Source organism: Geotrypetes seraphini, chromosome 18 (assembly GCF_902459505.1).
Source record: "Geotrypetes seraphini chromosome 18, aGeoSer1.1, whole genome shotgun sequence".
Lineage (NCBI taxonomy): Eukaryota > Metazoa > Chordata > Amphibia > Gymnophiona > Dermophiidae > Geotrypetes > Geotrypetes seraphini.
In genome coordinates this window covers 4707078-4721485 of record NC_047101.1, presented here as the reverse complement: position 1 = coordinate 4721485, position 14408 = coordinate 4707078, and the positions used below count along the sequence as shown (strand labels likewise).

The 14408-nt window shown below is 44.0% G+C and overlaps 1 protein-coding gene across 1 annotated transcript; it reads left to right on the top strand.

The window, feature by feature from the left end:
* Nucleotides 1-3741: 3741 nt before the first annotated feature.
* On the top strand, nucleotides 3742-14170 carry STC2 (stanniocalcin 2). The gene is made up of 4 exons (XM_033927715.1): nucleotides 3742-3977; nucleotides 5169-5311; nucleotides 8718-8929; nucleotides 10422-14170. The coding sequence occupies exons 1-4, from the start codon at nucleotides 3836-3838 to the stop codon at nucleotides 10816-10818; spliced, it is 894 nt and encodes a 297-aa protein (XP_033783606.1). The 5' UTR covers nucleotides 3742-3835; the 3' UTR covers nucleotides 10819-14170.
* The last annotated feature ends 238 nt before the right edge of the window (nucleotides 14171-14408 follow it).

Below are 14408 nucleotides of genomic sequence, written 5' to 3'. Positions count from 1 at the left end.
GGCAGGCGTAATGCATAAGCTCTTTAGCAGAAGGGACTGTGGTCTCCTGAGGACCAATATTCAGAACCTCTATGAGGGAATGCTGAAAAGTTTTCAGTCCAAGCGACCGACTTCCTACGTTCTGAGCATTATTTTGCCAAAACTAAATTCTATGTTTTGATATTGTTTCAGATCATTGATTGAACCATATCCACCTCATTCTCTTTTTGGTTGGGCTGAGAACTTTTCAGCACCCCTTCGTAGTGTGAAGAGTTTCAGTCTCCGGTAACCAGAGCTGAGATTGTGACGTCTTCATGCCTCATTCCATCAATAAGAGCCAGAAAGAAGAGGAATCGAGAGCCGGCGTGGTTAAAAGGTGAAGTGAAAGAGGCTATTAGAGCCAAAAAAACATCCTTTAAAGCAGGGGTGTCAAAGTCCCTCCTCGAGGGCCGTAATCCAGTCGGGTTTTCAGGATTTCCCCAATGAATATGCATTGAAAGCAGTGCATGCACATAGATCTCATGCATATTCATTGGGGAAATCCTGAAAACCCGACTGGATTCCGGCCCTCGAGGACCGACTTTGACACCTGTGCTTTAAAGAATGGAAAAAGGATCCGAATGAAGGAAATAAGAAGAGACACAAGCACTGGCAAGTTAGATGCAAAGCATTGATAAGGAAAGAATATGAAGAGGAACTTGCCAAAGAGGCAAAATAACAATTTTTTTTTAAGGTACAGCAGAAGCAGAAACCTGTGAAGGAATCCATTGGATGATCAAGGAGTAAAAGGGTCGCTCGGGGAGGATAAGGCCATAGCAGAGAGACTGAACGAATTCTTTGCTTCAGTCTTTAAGGAAGAAGATGTAAGAGATATACCTAAACCGGAAGTGGTTTTCAAGGGTGATGACGTGGAGCAGCTGAAAGAAATCTCGGTGAATCTGGAAGATGTACTAAGCCAAATCGACAAATTAAAAAGTGACAAATCACCTGGACCGGATGGTACTAAAAGAAACATGAAATTGCTGACCTGATGTTAGTGATCTGTAACCTGTTGCTAAAATCGTCTATAGTACCTGAAGATTGGAAGTTGGCCAATGTTATGCCGATTTTTAAAAAGGGTTCCAGGGGAGATCCGGGAAATTGCAGACCAGTAAGCCTCTTTTCAGTACCGGGCAAAATGGTGTAAACAATTATAAAAAATAAAATTGTGGAACATGTAGGCAAACATGATTTAATGAGACAGAGTCAGCATGGGTTCAGCCGAGGGAGATCATGCCTCACCAATTTGCTTGACTTCTTTGAAGGTGTTAATACATAAATGAATAAAAGTGAGCTGGTTGATGTAGTGTATCTAGATTTTCAGAAAGTTTCTCATGAGAGGCTCCTGAGAAAATTAAAGAGTGATGGGATAAGAAGCAAAGTTCAGTTGTGGATTAGGAATTGGTTATTGGATAGAAAACAGAGGGTAGGGTTAAATGGTCATTTTTATCAGTGAAGGAAAGTAAACAGTGGAGTGCCACAGGGGTCTGTACTGGGACCGGTGCTATTTAACTTATTTCTAAATGATCTGGAAATTGGAACGACGAGTGAGGTGATTAAATTTGCAGATGACACTAAACTGTTCAAAGTTGTTAAAACACATGCGGCTTGTGAAAAATTGCAGGCGGACCTTAGGAAATTGGAAGACTGGGCGTCCAGGTGGCAGATGAGAGTTTTGCACTAGCTTTTACTTGGTTTAAATCTTTTGCACGGCACCAAATGCTGTTTTATACACAGCACCAACTCTGAACACCATTTATTGAAAAATTCAGCATAAAATTGTGCCATTTATAGAATTGAGTACAAATTGCCCAAATCTTTAGTGACTTTTTGAGAATTTACCCCTTTTAAGAATTCACCTTCAGTCTTCCACCCTCTGCCCCTAAATTCGCCCAACGGTTAAGCTGGCTGTGCCTGGAGTACCAACTACCTCTTGCAGAAGCCCTGGCAGGAAGTGGTTCCAGTGCATGAGAGTCTGAGGGCAGACAGCGTCAAGGGGCGGAAGAAGATGGAAGATGAAGCGGCTCCCAGCACACAGTGGGGTGCTTCAGCCTGGCTTCTCAGGTGGGTGATGAAACATCAGCCTGAGATTACAAGTGTTTTCACTCCCCTCCCAGGCAGGACTTTAACGCCAAGCTTGAGCTAGCAAAAAGCCTTACTGCACATTTGCAAAAGATCTTTCCCGGTTTGCAAATGCAAGTGTCCACGTGGATCTGACATCTTAAGCTTCAAATTCTCTTAAATGTTTCCACGATCTGAAATGCTGCTACTGGAGCAAAGCAATCCATCAAGATGCAGCACTAGTAAATATACAAAGCTAGAGGTTCTGAGTCCAGTGAGCTATTATACTAGAGTTATTTTGAGATGACTTTAGGGCTAAGTGCAGAGACTTCTCTTCTTTTGTTATGGGCCTGAGCCAGCCAGTGGATGCATTTTTAAGCATGAAAATGTCTGTTTTTGAAATGGCAGATTCAACTTGCCAAAGGTTGAAGGTTTTACTTAGTTTACAATAAGCCCAATTTCTCCTTTGCCCTCCATGTCTCATGATTGGAAAAATATTCTAAAAACAATTTAAATGGTTAGAGCAGCTGGCTAAGAACCAGGGAAGATCCTACTGGCCCCTTTGGCAAGTCACTTAATCCTGCATTAACTCAGGTACAAACTAGGGACATGGAAATATCTACTGTACCTGAAGGAATTCACCGTGAGTTTCGACTGAAAAGGGGTGACCTACATTTTTTGGGAAAAGTCTTTATGTTCAAATCTATTTTATTAAGCAAAAATAAACACAACAGTAAGAACAACCATGGTATGCATTTTCAGCATGGGTCTAGGCTGCAGGGGTGGGCAAGTCCGGTCCTCAAGGGCCGGAATCCAGTCGTTTTCAGGATTTCCCCAATGAACATGCATGAGATCTGTTTGCATGCACTGCTTTCAATGCATATTCACTGGGGAAATCCTGAAAACCCGACTGGAGGGCTGGAGTTGCCCCCACCCCCAATTCTTAGCCACTGGCTGCTGCCTCACCTTTTCTGCACCTGCTGGATAATGCATTCAATCACTGGGCCCTTTTCTGCCTTGGAGAAATTCTTCTCTGCATTTCTGTTACAATTCGCAAGGCTTTTATTTTAAAGCGATGGTTTGGGGTGTTTTTTAACGGGAAATGTGCAGGTGGGACTCAAGAGCAGAAAGCCTTAGTAGTTCTGACCCAATAAGGGAGAAACCAGAGAGATTGAGAGGGAAAATGCTTGAGTACCTGATTGTAAAACCGCTTAGAATGATAATCTTGATAGGTGGTATATAAATACCAGGAGTGCAGTATAACACAGATATTGGATCCATTTCCTTTGAATCAATAAGGCTTGTGGAGAGTTGACGTCCAAGATGAAGGCTTTCTGAAATTAGCCACAGAAACACATGTTTTCAGTGGTTGGGGCTTATTTAAGAAAGCCTTCATCCTCTTCATTTTCTCAGTTTGCTCTTGAGCGCCGTGCGCCCAGCCCCGGCTAAGAACAAGGCGCCCCTGGGTGGCATTGCGCGTCCTAGCCTTTTCCCTGCCCAACAGCACGTGCTCTCGCCGCGGCCACGCCCTCTCCGCGGCAGTAGTTCGAAGAAGCCCCGCCCGCCCAGCGCCTCGGCGCCTCCGATTGGTCGGCGCTCAGGACACCCCCCCCCCTCCCCGCCCGCGTCCTTCATTCATGTGACAGCGAAGCTTTTTTTGTCCGGGCATCTCTGGTCCTTGTCTCACTGTCGCTTGGATCGGGCACTGCTGCTGCCTCGGGAGGGGGGGCCCAGAAAAGCCCCTTCAGCCAGGACGATGAGGGCAGAAGTGCTCGGCAAACTCATTGCCCTGGCTCTGGTGCTGGCCAGCTCGGAGTGGGCCGGGGGGACGGAGGTCACCGAGGTTCCCCAGGAGAGAGACAAACTGCAAAAGGGACGTCTGTCCTCCCAAAACTCAGGTCGGTGCATTTGTTTTATTGCATGGGGTTCAATATGGCTGTTAGATCACGCCATGAAACACGTGTTAGCCTTGCATTGCTCCTCGATTTTAGGAAAGGTGACTAGGGAGAAAATCTGATGAAATAGAGCCAAGATCCAAAGAGAATAACTTTCATTTTCTCAGCCATCATTTGCATCGGCTCAGTGGGAAAAGGTATTCTACTTCTCTTTCTGGCAGATTCAAAGAAAGGAAAAAGTCCTTCTCCCCAGCCTTTCAGATAAAGTGATGGAATGGTACCCCCCCCCCCCCCCTCATCTCTGCTTTTATTTTGCTGAGGTGCACTTTTTGTCCCCCCCCCAAATCTAACTATAACATAAAAAGTCATCTTTTTTTTCTGCTATTAAGTAAAGAGGGCAGGAATGTCCGTTAGGGATACCACATGCGAATGGCAGCAGGGTTGGTGGCCAGAGCATGTGATATGGGAAGCTACCTCTTGCAAAATGCCAAGCCTGGCATTAAATACGGGGCAGCCTCCAGCATCCACAGCGAAGTTCGTGCTCTACCTCTGTAACTTTTTGCATCTGAATTTTTCATTTTAATGCACCTTCCTCCCCTACACCTCTCTCCTGTTGACCGGGTGCAGCTGAATGCCTTTCCTGCCCACCTCCTCCAGGTGGTGAAAGATTTGTGTGGATACAGCGTTTATTTTAAGCCTGTAACTAGAGCCCAAATGTATACTGTGACTGACTCCCCCACCCACCCTTCACACTTTCTGGGGTGATTTTAGCTCAGCAAGCGTAGCAGCTGATCAGCCTGCAGCAGGAGCAGGGGGACGGGATCTGGGACAGGTGGCAAGGCAGAATCCTCAACTGCAGCCACCGCCTTTGAAATTTTGTAGAGAATCACATGTACGAACAGGCTGAGGGACTACGGAGCACCATGTGGAGCAGACGTGTGAGTCATGACAAATGTGGAAATCCCAGTGCGGTTGCATCAGGGGTAAAAGCAGAAAGGGGCTGTGGAGCAGAGACCAGGAGAGCCTGAAGTGAAATGCTTCCACTCCTGCACTGTTACTTGTGCGTTCTCGCCACCTAATGAATTAAGATCAGCTGCTCAATTCTTTGGCGTAAGTCAAGTTTACATCCTTGTGGCTGAATTGATGGTAGCACTCTGAATTATGTCTTAAATGCAATGAATATCTCTGTTTTAGCTGAAATACAGCACTGCCTGGTTAATGCTGGCGACGTCGGATGTGGCGTTTTCGAATGTTTTGAAAACAACTCTTGTGAGATCCGAGGCTTACACGAGATCTGCATGACGTTTCTCCACAACGCTGGAAAATTTGATGCCCAGGTAAAATGACATTGAAAAAAAAAAAGGTCAGGTAGCCCAGGTCTCCTCTGCAAATCAGTGATAGGAGGTTTACAGCATTCCACAAATTCAGCTTCTGTTCACAGCTAGGGTTGATTTAGAGAAAAGAATGACACGGGGACAAATTTTCCCCATCCCCGCGGGAACTCATTTTCCTGTCCTGTCCCGGAAAATTCTTTTCCAGTCCCTGTCCCTTTCCTGAAAGCTCCGTTCTCATCTGCACAAGGCTCATACACTTTCAAATCCTAAGTAGCAACATTCTAGAGCTCGGATTGTGATGTCATAATGCCTCATTCCACCAATGCCTGAGCTCTGTCCTCATAAGTAGCAACATTCTAGAGCTTGGATTGTGATGTCATAATGCCTCATTCCACCAATGCCTAAGCTCTGTCCTCATAAGTAGCAACATTCTAGAGCTCGGATTGTGATGTCATAATGCCTCATTCCACCAATGCCTAAGCTCTGTCCTCATAAGTAGCAACATTCTAGAGCTCGGATTGTGATGACATAATGCCTCATTCCACCAATGCCTAAGCTCTGTCCTCATAAGTAGCAACATTCTAGAGCTCGGATTGTGATGTCATAATGCCTCATTCCACCAATGCCTAAGCTCCGTCCTCATCTGCACAAGCCTCAAACGCTTTAAAATCCTAAGTAGCAACATTCTAGAGCTCAGATTGTGATGTCATAATGCCTCATTCCACCAATGCCTAAGCTCTGTCCTCATAAGTAGCAACATTCTAGAGCTCGGATTGTGATGACATAATGCCTCATTCCACCAATGCCTAAGCTCTGTCCTCATAAGTAGCAACATTCTAGAGCTCAGATTGTGATGTCATAATGCCTCATTCCACCAATGCCTGAGCTCTGTCCTCATAAGTAGCAACATTCTAGAGCTTGGATTGTGATGTCATAATGCCTCATTCCACCAATGCCTAAGCTCTGTCCTCATAAGTAGCAACATTCTAGAGTTCGGATTGTGATGTCATAATGCCTCATTCCACCAATGCCTAAGCTCTGTCCTCATAAGTAGCAACATTCTAGAGCTCGGATTGTGATGTCATAATGCCTCATTCCACCAATGCCTAAGCTCTGTCCTCATAAGTAGCAACATTCTAGAGCTCGGATTGTGATGACATAATGCCTCATTCCACCAATGCCTAAGCTCTGTCCTCATAAGTAGCAACATTCTAGAGCTCGGATTGTGATGTCATAATGCCTCATTCCACCAATGCCTAAGCTCCGTCCTCATCTGCACAAGCCTCAAACGCTTTAAAATCCTAAGTAGCAACATTCTAGAGCTCAGATTGTGATGTCATAATGCCTCATTCCACCAATGCCTAAGCTCTGTCCTCATAAGTAGCAACATTCTAGAGCTCGGATTGTGATGACATAATGCCTCATTCCACCAATGCCTAAGCTCTGTCCTCATAAGTAGCAACATTCTAGAGCTCAGATTGTGATGTCATAATGCCTCATTCCACCAATGCCTGAGCTATGTCCTCATAAGTAGCAACATTCTAGAGCTCGGATTGTGATGACATAATGCCTCATTCCACCAATGCCTAAGCTCCGTCCTCCTCTGCACAAACCTCAAACACTTTAACATTACAAGTGTTCGAGGCTTGTGCGGTTAAGGCAGAGCTTACAGGAATGGGGCAGGGACAGCCACACCGTTAAAACTCATGAGGATGGGATGGAGAAATTGAGTCCCTGCGGAGACAGGAAAAAATGTATCCCATATCATTCTTTAATGGAAAGTCTTTCCAAGTGCTGTTCTGAGTTCAGTCATATCCTGGTTTTAACTACAGAAACACCAAACTGCCTCTTTGAGGAAATGCCACATCTTAAATTTCTTCAGCTTTGGTCTTGTTTATTTTTTGCATTCTCTGTCTCTGAAACCCCAGGCCAGGCTTAGCAGAGGGTGCTAAAAAGCCACCGCAGCTGAAAAGAATATTACTGTAGTTTATTTCATTCGAGTCTGCAAATTGGCACTTTGTAAAACTAAATGAACACTCTTTTTAGCTACAGTGGCAAAATGACATCAGATTTAGGAAGTTTCAGCACCCCCTCGTATGCCCAGAACCTCCTCGATTAATGTGTCCTGTGGTTCAAGAAAATGCACTTTTGAAGAGACCTGTGTGGATTATGTTTGTCTCCTTCATTTTCTCTCCAGATTACTGAAGCATGCTTACAATACCCTATTATGTCTTGTGAACTTAATCTCCCACTGAAATACACAGAGATGAGAAAATAGGACCAGCTTTTGGTACATGGACTAAATGTACTTTTCAAATGGCCATACCTCTCCCTATGCAACCTATCATCCTTCTAGCTTTCGCCATCACTTTTTCAACCTGTTTGGCCACCTTAAGATCATCACATACAATCCCACCCAAGTCCCGCTCTTCTGTCGTGTGCGTAAGCTCTTCACTTCCTAATCTGTACCGTCTTAAAAGACATACCACTCCTGCCCACTTAAATTGTTTGAACCCGAGACTCTCTGAGGGAGAGGAAGGGATTGTAAAGACGAATAGTTATTGTGGAAGAGAAGATTAGATAAGCCATTGGTCTATTACTATGTAACTATGTAAGTAAAAGGTTGGATAAAATAAATTTTTCCTAATTGTAAAAATGAGACAAGACTGAAAGCATAAGCCTTCCAAATAAATGTTGTAAAGCAAGATTTCCCCATTGAAAGAGAAGATTTTGAGATACCCTACTGTATACACATGCTGTAGAGTCAAGGTTAGCGCTGTGGAGGAGTGGCTTAGTGGTTAGAGCTCCACATCCTGAGATTGTGGGTTTGATCCCAATGCAGCGCCTTGTGATCCTGGGCCAATGAAACCCTCTATTGCACCAGGTACTATAGCTAGATTGTGAGCCTGCTGGGACAGGAAAAAACCCAATTAGGGGCTGATTCTGTAAGCAGCACCTGCTGTATGTCAATCATGGACAGTTGCCGCTTACAGAATCAAGCTAGCAAGGGCCCAAGGCACTGTAGATGTAGAACAGGCTTTTCCAGGCCTCCATTTCCAGCACCTAGGTTCCTTGTAGAATCACTGAAGTCTGGTGCAGCCCTTAATATACCCACTAGGCACTATGGACCCAGGTGTCGGTCCTGGAGGGTGCCTAATTTTTTTTAATTGGTTTTAATGGTGCAATCAATTATCATACCACTTAAAACCAATTAAAATGCTTAAGTTAGGCACCAGCAGGCATGATATAGGCATGCCTAACTTTCTGCGGCTTTTTTTGAGAATCTGGTCCTCAGAGTACCTGATAAAATAACCTAGTTGTAAACAGAGCATATATGTTGTGCTATGTCAAGAATTGAAATAATATAAAGTAACGATAACACGAGCTCTATTGTGTCTCCTTCTCGTAGGGGAAATCCTTCATTAAAGACGCTTTGAAGTGCAAGGCTCACGGGCTGAGGCATAAATTCAGCTGCATCAGCCGCAAATGTCCCGCCATTAAAGAGATGGTGTTTCAGCTGCAGCGGGAATGCTATGTGAAGCACAACCTCTGCTCTGCGGCCAAGGAAAATGTTCAAGTCATTGTGGAAATGATTCATTTTAAAGACCTGCTGCTACATGAGTAAGTGTGAAATGATACGCGTTACCCGAAAGTGAGCCTTGGGAACCAGGAGTCTCCCGCCACAAAATGGCTGCCAGAGCCTCCCAAGGCAGCCTCAGCAGCAATTGAGCAGAGGCACGAGTGAGTGAGTCCGCGAAGGTGAATTTGCAGGTGCTTGACCTTTTTGGAGGAAGGAGTAGCCTTAGTGGTTAGAGCTCCAGCCTCGGCCCCCTGCAGCTGTGGGTTCAAACCCCACACTGCTCCTTGTCAGTCAATCCAATATAATACATTTCAGGTATTCAGAGGTCTCTTGTCTCTTCTCCTTTGGGATATGCAAATTTTGCTCCTTATGTCACATTTCATAGGGTTTTTACATGGCAGCAGCTCTCTAAAGCACTTATAATGCACAAAAACGGTATAAGGCCCTAATAGGGACCACCAACAGGGCCAGCTGCACAGTCCTGAGTGAAAATTATTGATTAGTCACGTCCAATTCCATCTCAGTGACATTTCTTTTCCCCCACCACATTTCTGTGCATGGTATAATGGCAACAGTGAGCTTATCAATGTGGGCTTGCGTTGAGATGGATTATTTTACCATGACTCGTGCTGCCATAGTACAGGTCCCATATTATGCAATGAGACCAGGGTTAACAGCAGCCCAACCTTCATCACTTCCTCCTATAATTTAAAAAAAAAGTGTCTATATATTGAAATCACTGCTACTGTATCTGTAATTAAAGTGAGCCAAGTACAGGACAATCAGGCCATTGTCATATCACCAATGAGGTTGGCTGTTATTGGTGGAATGAAACATTATGACATCACAATCTCAGCTCTAGAAATGTTGCTATTCTTTGGGTCTCTGTCAGGTACTTGTGACCTGGACTGGCCACTGTGAAAGCAGGATATTGGGCTTGATGGATCATTGGAATGACCCAGTATGGCTATTCTGAGATTCTTATATGAGCCAATTATAGGACAGTCAAGCCATTGTGACATCACTGATGAGGTTGGCTCTTAGGCATTGGTGGAATGAGGCATTATGACATCACAATCTCAGCTATGATTACCAGCCACAGCATCCCGTGGTTGTGGGTTCAAACCCCACACTGTTCTTTGTGACCCTGGGCAAGTCACTTAATCCAGATACATTAAATCAGGGATCTCAAAGTCCCTCCTTGAGGGCCGCAATCCAGTCGGGTTTTCAGGATTTCCCCAATGAAAGCAGTGCATGCACATAGATCTCATGCATTTTCATTGCGGAAATCCTGAAAACCCAACTGGCTTGCGGCCCTCAAGGAGGGACTTTGAGACCCCTGTTAATTAAATAGATAGTGCTCTCCGTAATCCAGTTTCTGTCATTCCTATTGCATTACTCAAACCTCTGCCAGTAACATTTCTGTCATGAGTGACTTTATTGTAGTTATACTGCAATTTATATTAAAGGAATAAGAGATTTCATTTTCCTGTCTAAAGCTAATACTAAGTCATATTTCTTGTCCTCCTGTAGGCCGTATGTAGATCTGGTGAACATTTTGCTAACATGTGGGGATGAAGTTAAAGAAGCCATCACTAAAAGCGTCCAAGCCCAATGTGAACAGAACTGGGGGACCCTGTGTTACGTCCTCAGCTTCTGCACTTCAACCGCACAAGGCGAGCCCATGATGGCCGCCACAGCCATCGCTGAAAGAAGATACGGCGAAAGGAGCAAGGCCTCCAAAACCGATGGAGAACCGAGCGCTCAGCTGGAGAACGAGAGAGAGGCCACGGAAGACAAGGAGAGAGGTCTCCAGGTTCTCGAGAACGTCCACGCTCGGGTTAAAGCTGGCAGCCTGGGTCACAAAGTGATACCTGGGTCCAGTGATCCTGCCGAAGAAGCAGCTCAGTTTCCAGACATCCGGAGGTGAAAGGACGTGTTCTCGTTCCCCAAAACATTCTTCTATAAACCCATGTTCTTATCTATAAACATTCCGAAACATTCACCATTAGAGAGGGTTATGTGTCACCTTCAGTGTGTTTACCTGCATCGTTCTTGAGCACGAAAGAGAAGCTGGGTGGATTAGTTCATCCCTTCATCTTAGGGTTTACATAAAGGAGAACAACAAATGGTTCCCAGATTTGCCCTTCCACATTTCAGATGTGCATACACCGGTACTTAAATGTTTATCTTGCGTAAATGTCTAAGTGCAAGTTTTAGAAAGCTGGGATATACCAGTCTGAAAAACTAAAGAATGTTCGACTAGCAAGGGGCACACACTGGGTGTATTTTGGGCCTTAATAAATGATTTTTATTCCCCATTTCAGAAGGGGAATGAATTTAACAGATCAGTATCGAGATTTACGCCAGATCAGGAAATTGTTCCTGTTAAGCAGTTCTCCACCACCCAGGTTAGAGGAGGTTGCCCCTTAATTCTCCAGTGTCTGATTGCTCTCCCCCCCCCCCCCCGCAAATCTCTCTCATGCATATTCATTGTGGATATCCTGAAAACCTGGTCTGCCAGTAAATCTCGAGGACAGGATTTGGGCAGCCCTGCTCTAAGGGGTCTTTTTACAAAGCTATGGTCTTTATGCAGGTCTGCTAAGTCTATTTTTACAGCAGTTGAAAAATGGTTGATTTTCCTATTTTCTAAATTAAAGGCTGTGTGTAATACTAGCACTTAATTAGAGAAAGATCTCGGAGTGATTTTAAATGCAAACTGCTATGAAATTGTTCATTTAGGGAACTAGGTTAGACCTGCTCAGAGTGTGGTCTAAATAGCCATGGAAGATCTTGTAGAGTATGAATCCAAATTACCTAGCTCAAAGCTCAGAATACAGAGAGCACCAAAATCTGTCTTTCGACATTCATAAAGTAAAGATACCGCTGGAGGTGGACTTTAGGGGTCATTTCTGGGCCAGCTCAATACTGCAGCAGTCACTGAAGTCATTCTGCCTTTGATCACTTTCTCCACGGTTACTGTTGAACTCAAGTTTTCATTAGGATATAAATTCTTTGGAAGACGTAGTTGACTTGATAAGTGAGATCAAAAAAGATGCAAAGCGTTTTTGACTTGAGCAAGACCTAATGAAACCCACCTTTTATCCACTAGAGTGATAACGCTATATGAACTTTAGTAGGGTTTTAGTGGTGAAATTTAGAAGTTTTCTATATAGATTTCCAATACTAAAAAGTCTTCCAGGGTGAACAGATCTGTCATATTTTCAGGTTAAAGTGAGGCTCCCAAAGGATTTGTCTTTCTCCCTATGTATCCCAGTATACTGTGCTTCACAGGAGCATTGGTTGTTGGGTGGAGGAAGGGAGGGATAGAGGCTTTCTTGGTTGTCTGTATCGGAGAATAATACCCAGGTATCTAGGAAAGCCATAACCTATCAAAGGTTTGAACACAGGCCTTCAGCTGGGAAGACCTGGACTCAAATCCAGTTCAAGATTCGTTATGCAAGTGACATGCATTTAGAAGACATTATGTACATGGCACCTCTAGCCGTACCAAAGCATAACATGCACAGTTTAACAGTCTCTGCTAATAAGAGAGAGAGAGCGCCAAGGTCTTTATATCTTCAGCCTTAAGAAGAAAAATGCAAATGTCCTTCCTTCTACAGCCTGGCCCAAAAAAGCACTTGCCACAGCTACCTGTTCTGAAACTGGCCTGTGGAATACTCTAAACCTGCCCCCCCTCCCCCCACTTCTCTTTTCTCCACATTCTTCCCCACAACACACCGTCTTCTTGCCTGCGCTCCGCACGCATCAAATGTATATAACCAGCAACCTTTCCACAAGCCAAAGGCTAGAATGTAGCACAGGTTTTTCTTTTTACGTTTTCTCCGTATCTGGATTGCTGACTAGAGACCTGACCTGTCTTTGGAAACCAAACATACTTTTGAATGTTTCATTCAACGTATCACCTCGGCATGCCTAAAAAAAATAAAAATGGACGCAACGTCATAATCTATTGAATAAAGCACATTCTTCCGTCTGTTGTTCATGGAACATTGCTTGGGTACGTTCATACTGTTCTTCCGTGTGTCTGTGAGTTTGAAGGTTTACCTGTTTATCTACTGTATTCTGTTCTTGTAAATATTGTACATTTCTATTTATTGTCTTCATTAAAAAAAACACATCTTCTGGCTCTAATAATTTAAAAATGTTTTTCATGACCTGTGTTGTATATATTGATGCCACTAGAACATTTTGTGAAGCATTTTAATATAATTTGATACATTTCCATAATGTTATTTGCAGCTTAATTCATTATTTATTTCAAGGATGGTGACTAATTATAAATGTTTTAATGTTTAGAAAAAGGGGCACATGAAAGCTATTAGCCTTGTGGAGCTGTAATTCCTGATGAGATTTGAAACACTCCATTTTGACAAACTGATGAATGTTTTGGCAGCTTTTGAGGGGAATCGCAGAGTTCAAGAGAGGTGCACTTCTGAAAGTTGAGTTTAAATGTTCATCCCCCAAATCAGGGCTTTGCAACTTGTATACAACTGAAACTGTTGCACTCAATTAGGAGAGGAGAAGAAAGTGGGGACAGTTATGTCTTAAAAAACAAAATGTCTGCCTCACAATCTGTGGCTTTCCTTCTGGTGCATGGGAAGAATGTGACCATCGTCCCGTTTTCAACGGGACCATCCTGTTTTTAGGTAGCCTGTCCCATTGTCCCCAAGCACAGCTTCGGGACCCCGAAATGTCCCGTTTTCAGGGACCCGCTGAAGAAACAAGTACCTTAGCGAATACAGCCCCCCCTATCCCCCCCCCGGTACTTTTTAAAAATCCAGGCGGCTGCCTCCTGTCCTAATGTCTTCCAGCAATGTCTTGTCCCGTTTTGAGGAAAAAAAAATAAATGGTTGCGTTATACATACAGCACAGGCCTCAGCTCATTGGGGGTTTTAAGAACTAACCCATTCCTTTAGTATTTCAAAGCAGCTTGAGAGATTCTTAGAGATAGTTGAGCTTTCTAGGGAGAGAGATTGCAAAGTGCAGCATGCCTGAGGAGTGGATTTTAAAACAGGCAGGATAATCACTACTGAGAACCTGGGGTCGAGGTGATAGATACTAGAATTTTATCTTAGGAACAAAGTTGCATTTGCTTTATACCCTGGAGTTCCCACTGCTTTGGTTCCTATCTCATGACACTTATGTAATACTTGTACATATTTTTTTTTAATGTATCTGTGCTATGGATTTAAACAAAGCTTTCTGTAAACTTTCACATTGCATTTTGTCTTACAGTACAAATAAATGATTAAAGTACACATCGTTGGGTTTTGTCACCTTTTACTTGGATGAGGGGAGATGCTGTGAGAAACGCAGACCGTCACACTCCCCTGGGCCTTTGCCTGAGAGAGGTCGTGCCATGTCCGGCCTTGCCAAGGCTGAAGGCCTTGCCCCCTTGAAGAGTTTAAGGAGTGTGACGATATTCCTGCCCAATGGATACATTTCTTTAATGAGGGTCACTCAATCCACGTAATCTATGTAACATGTGAATTACTG

What these genes read in the sequence shown, in the direction of transcription:
- STC2 (XM_033927715.1), top strand. Translation starts at nt 3,836, where the DNA reads ATGAGGGCAGAAGTGCTCGGCAAACTCATTGCCCTGGCTCTGGTGCTG. An exon ending in TCTGTCCTCCCAAAACTCAG is followed by an intron (nt 3,978 to 5,168) that starts GTCGGTGCATTT and finishes TCTCTGTTTTAG; the next exon opens with CTGAAATACAGCACTGCCTG. An exon ending in CTGGAAAATTTGATGCCCAG is followed by an intron (nt 5,312 to 8,717) that starts GTAAAATGACAT and finishes TCCTTCTCGTAG; the next exon opens with GGGAAATCCTTCATTAAAGA.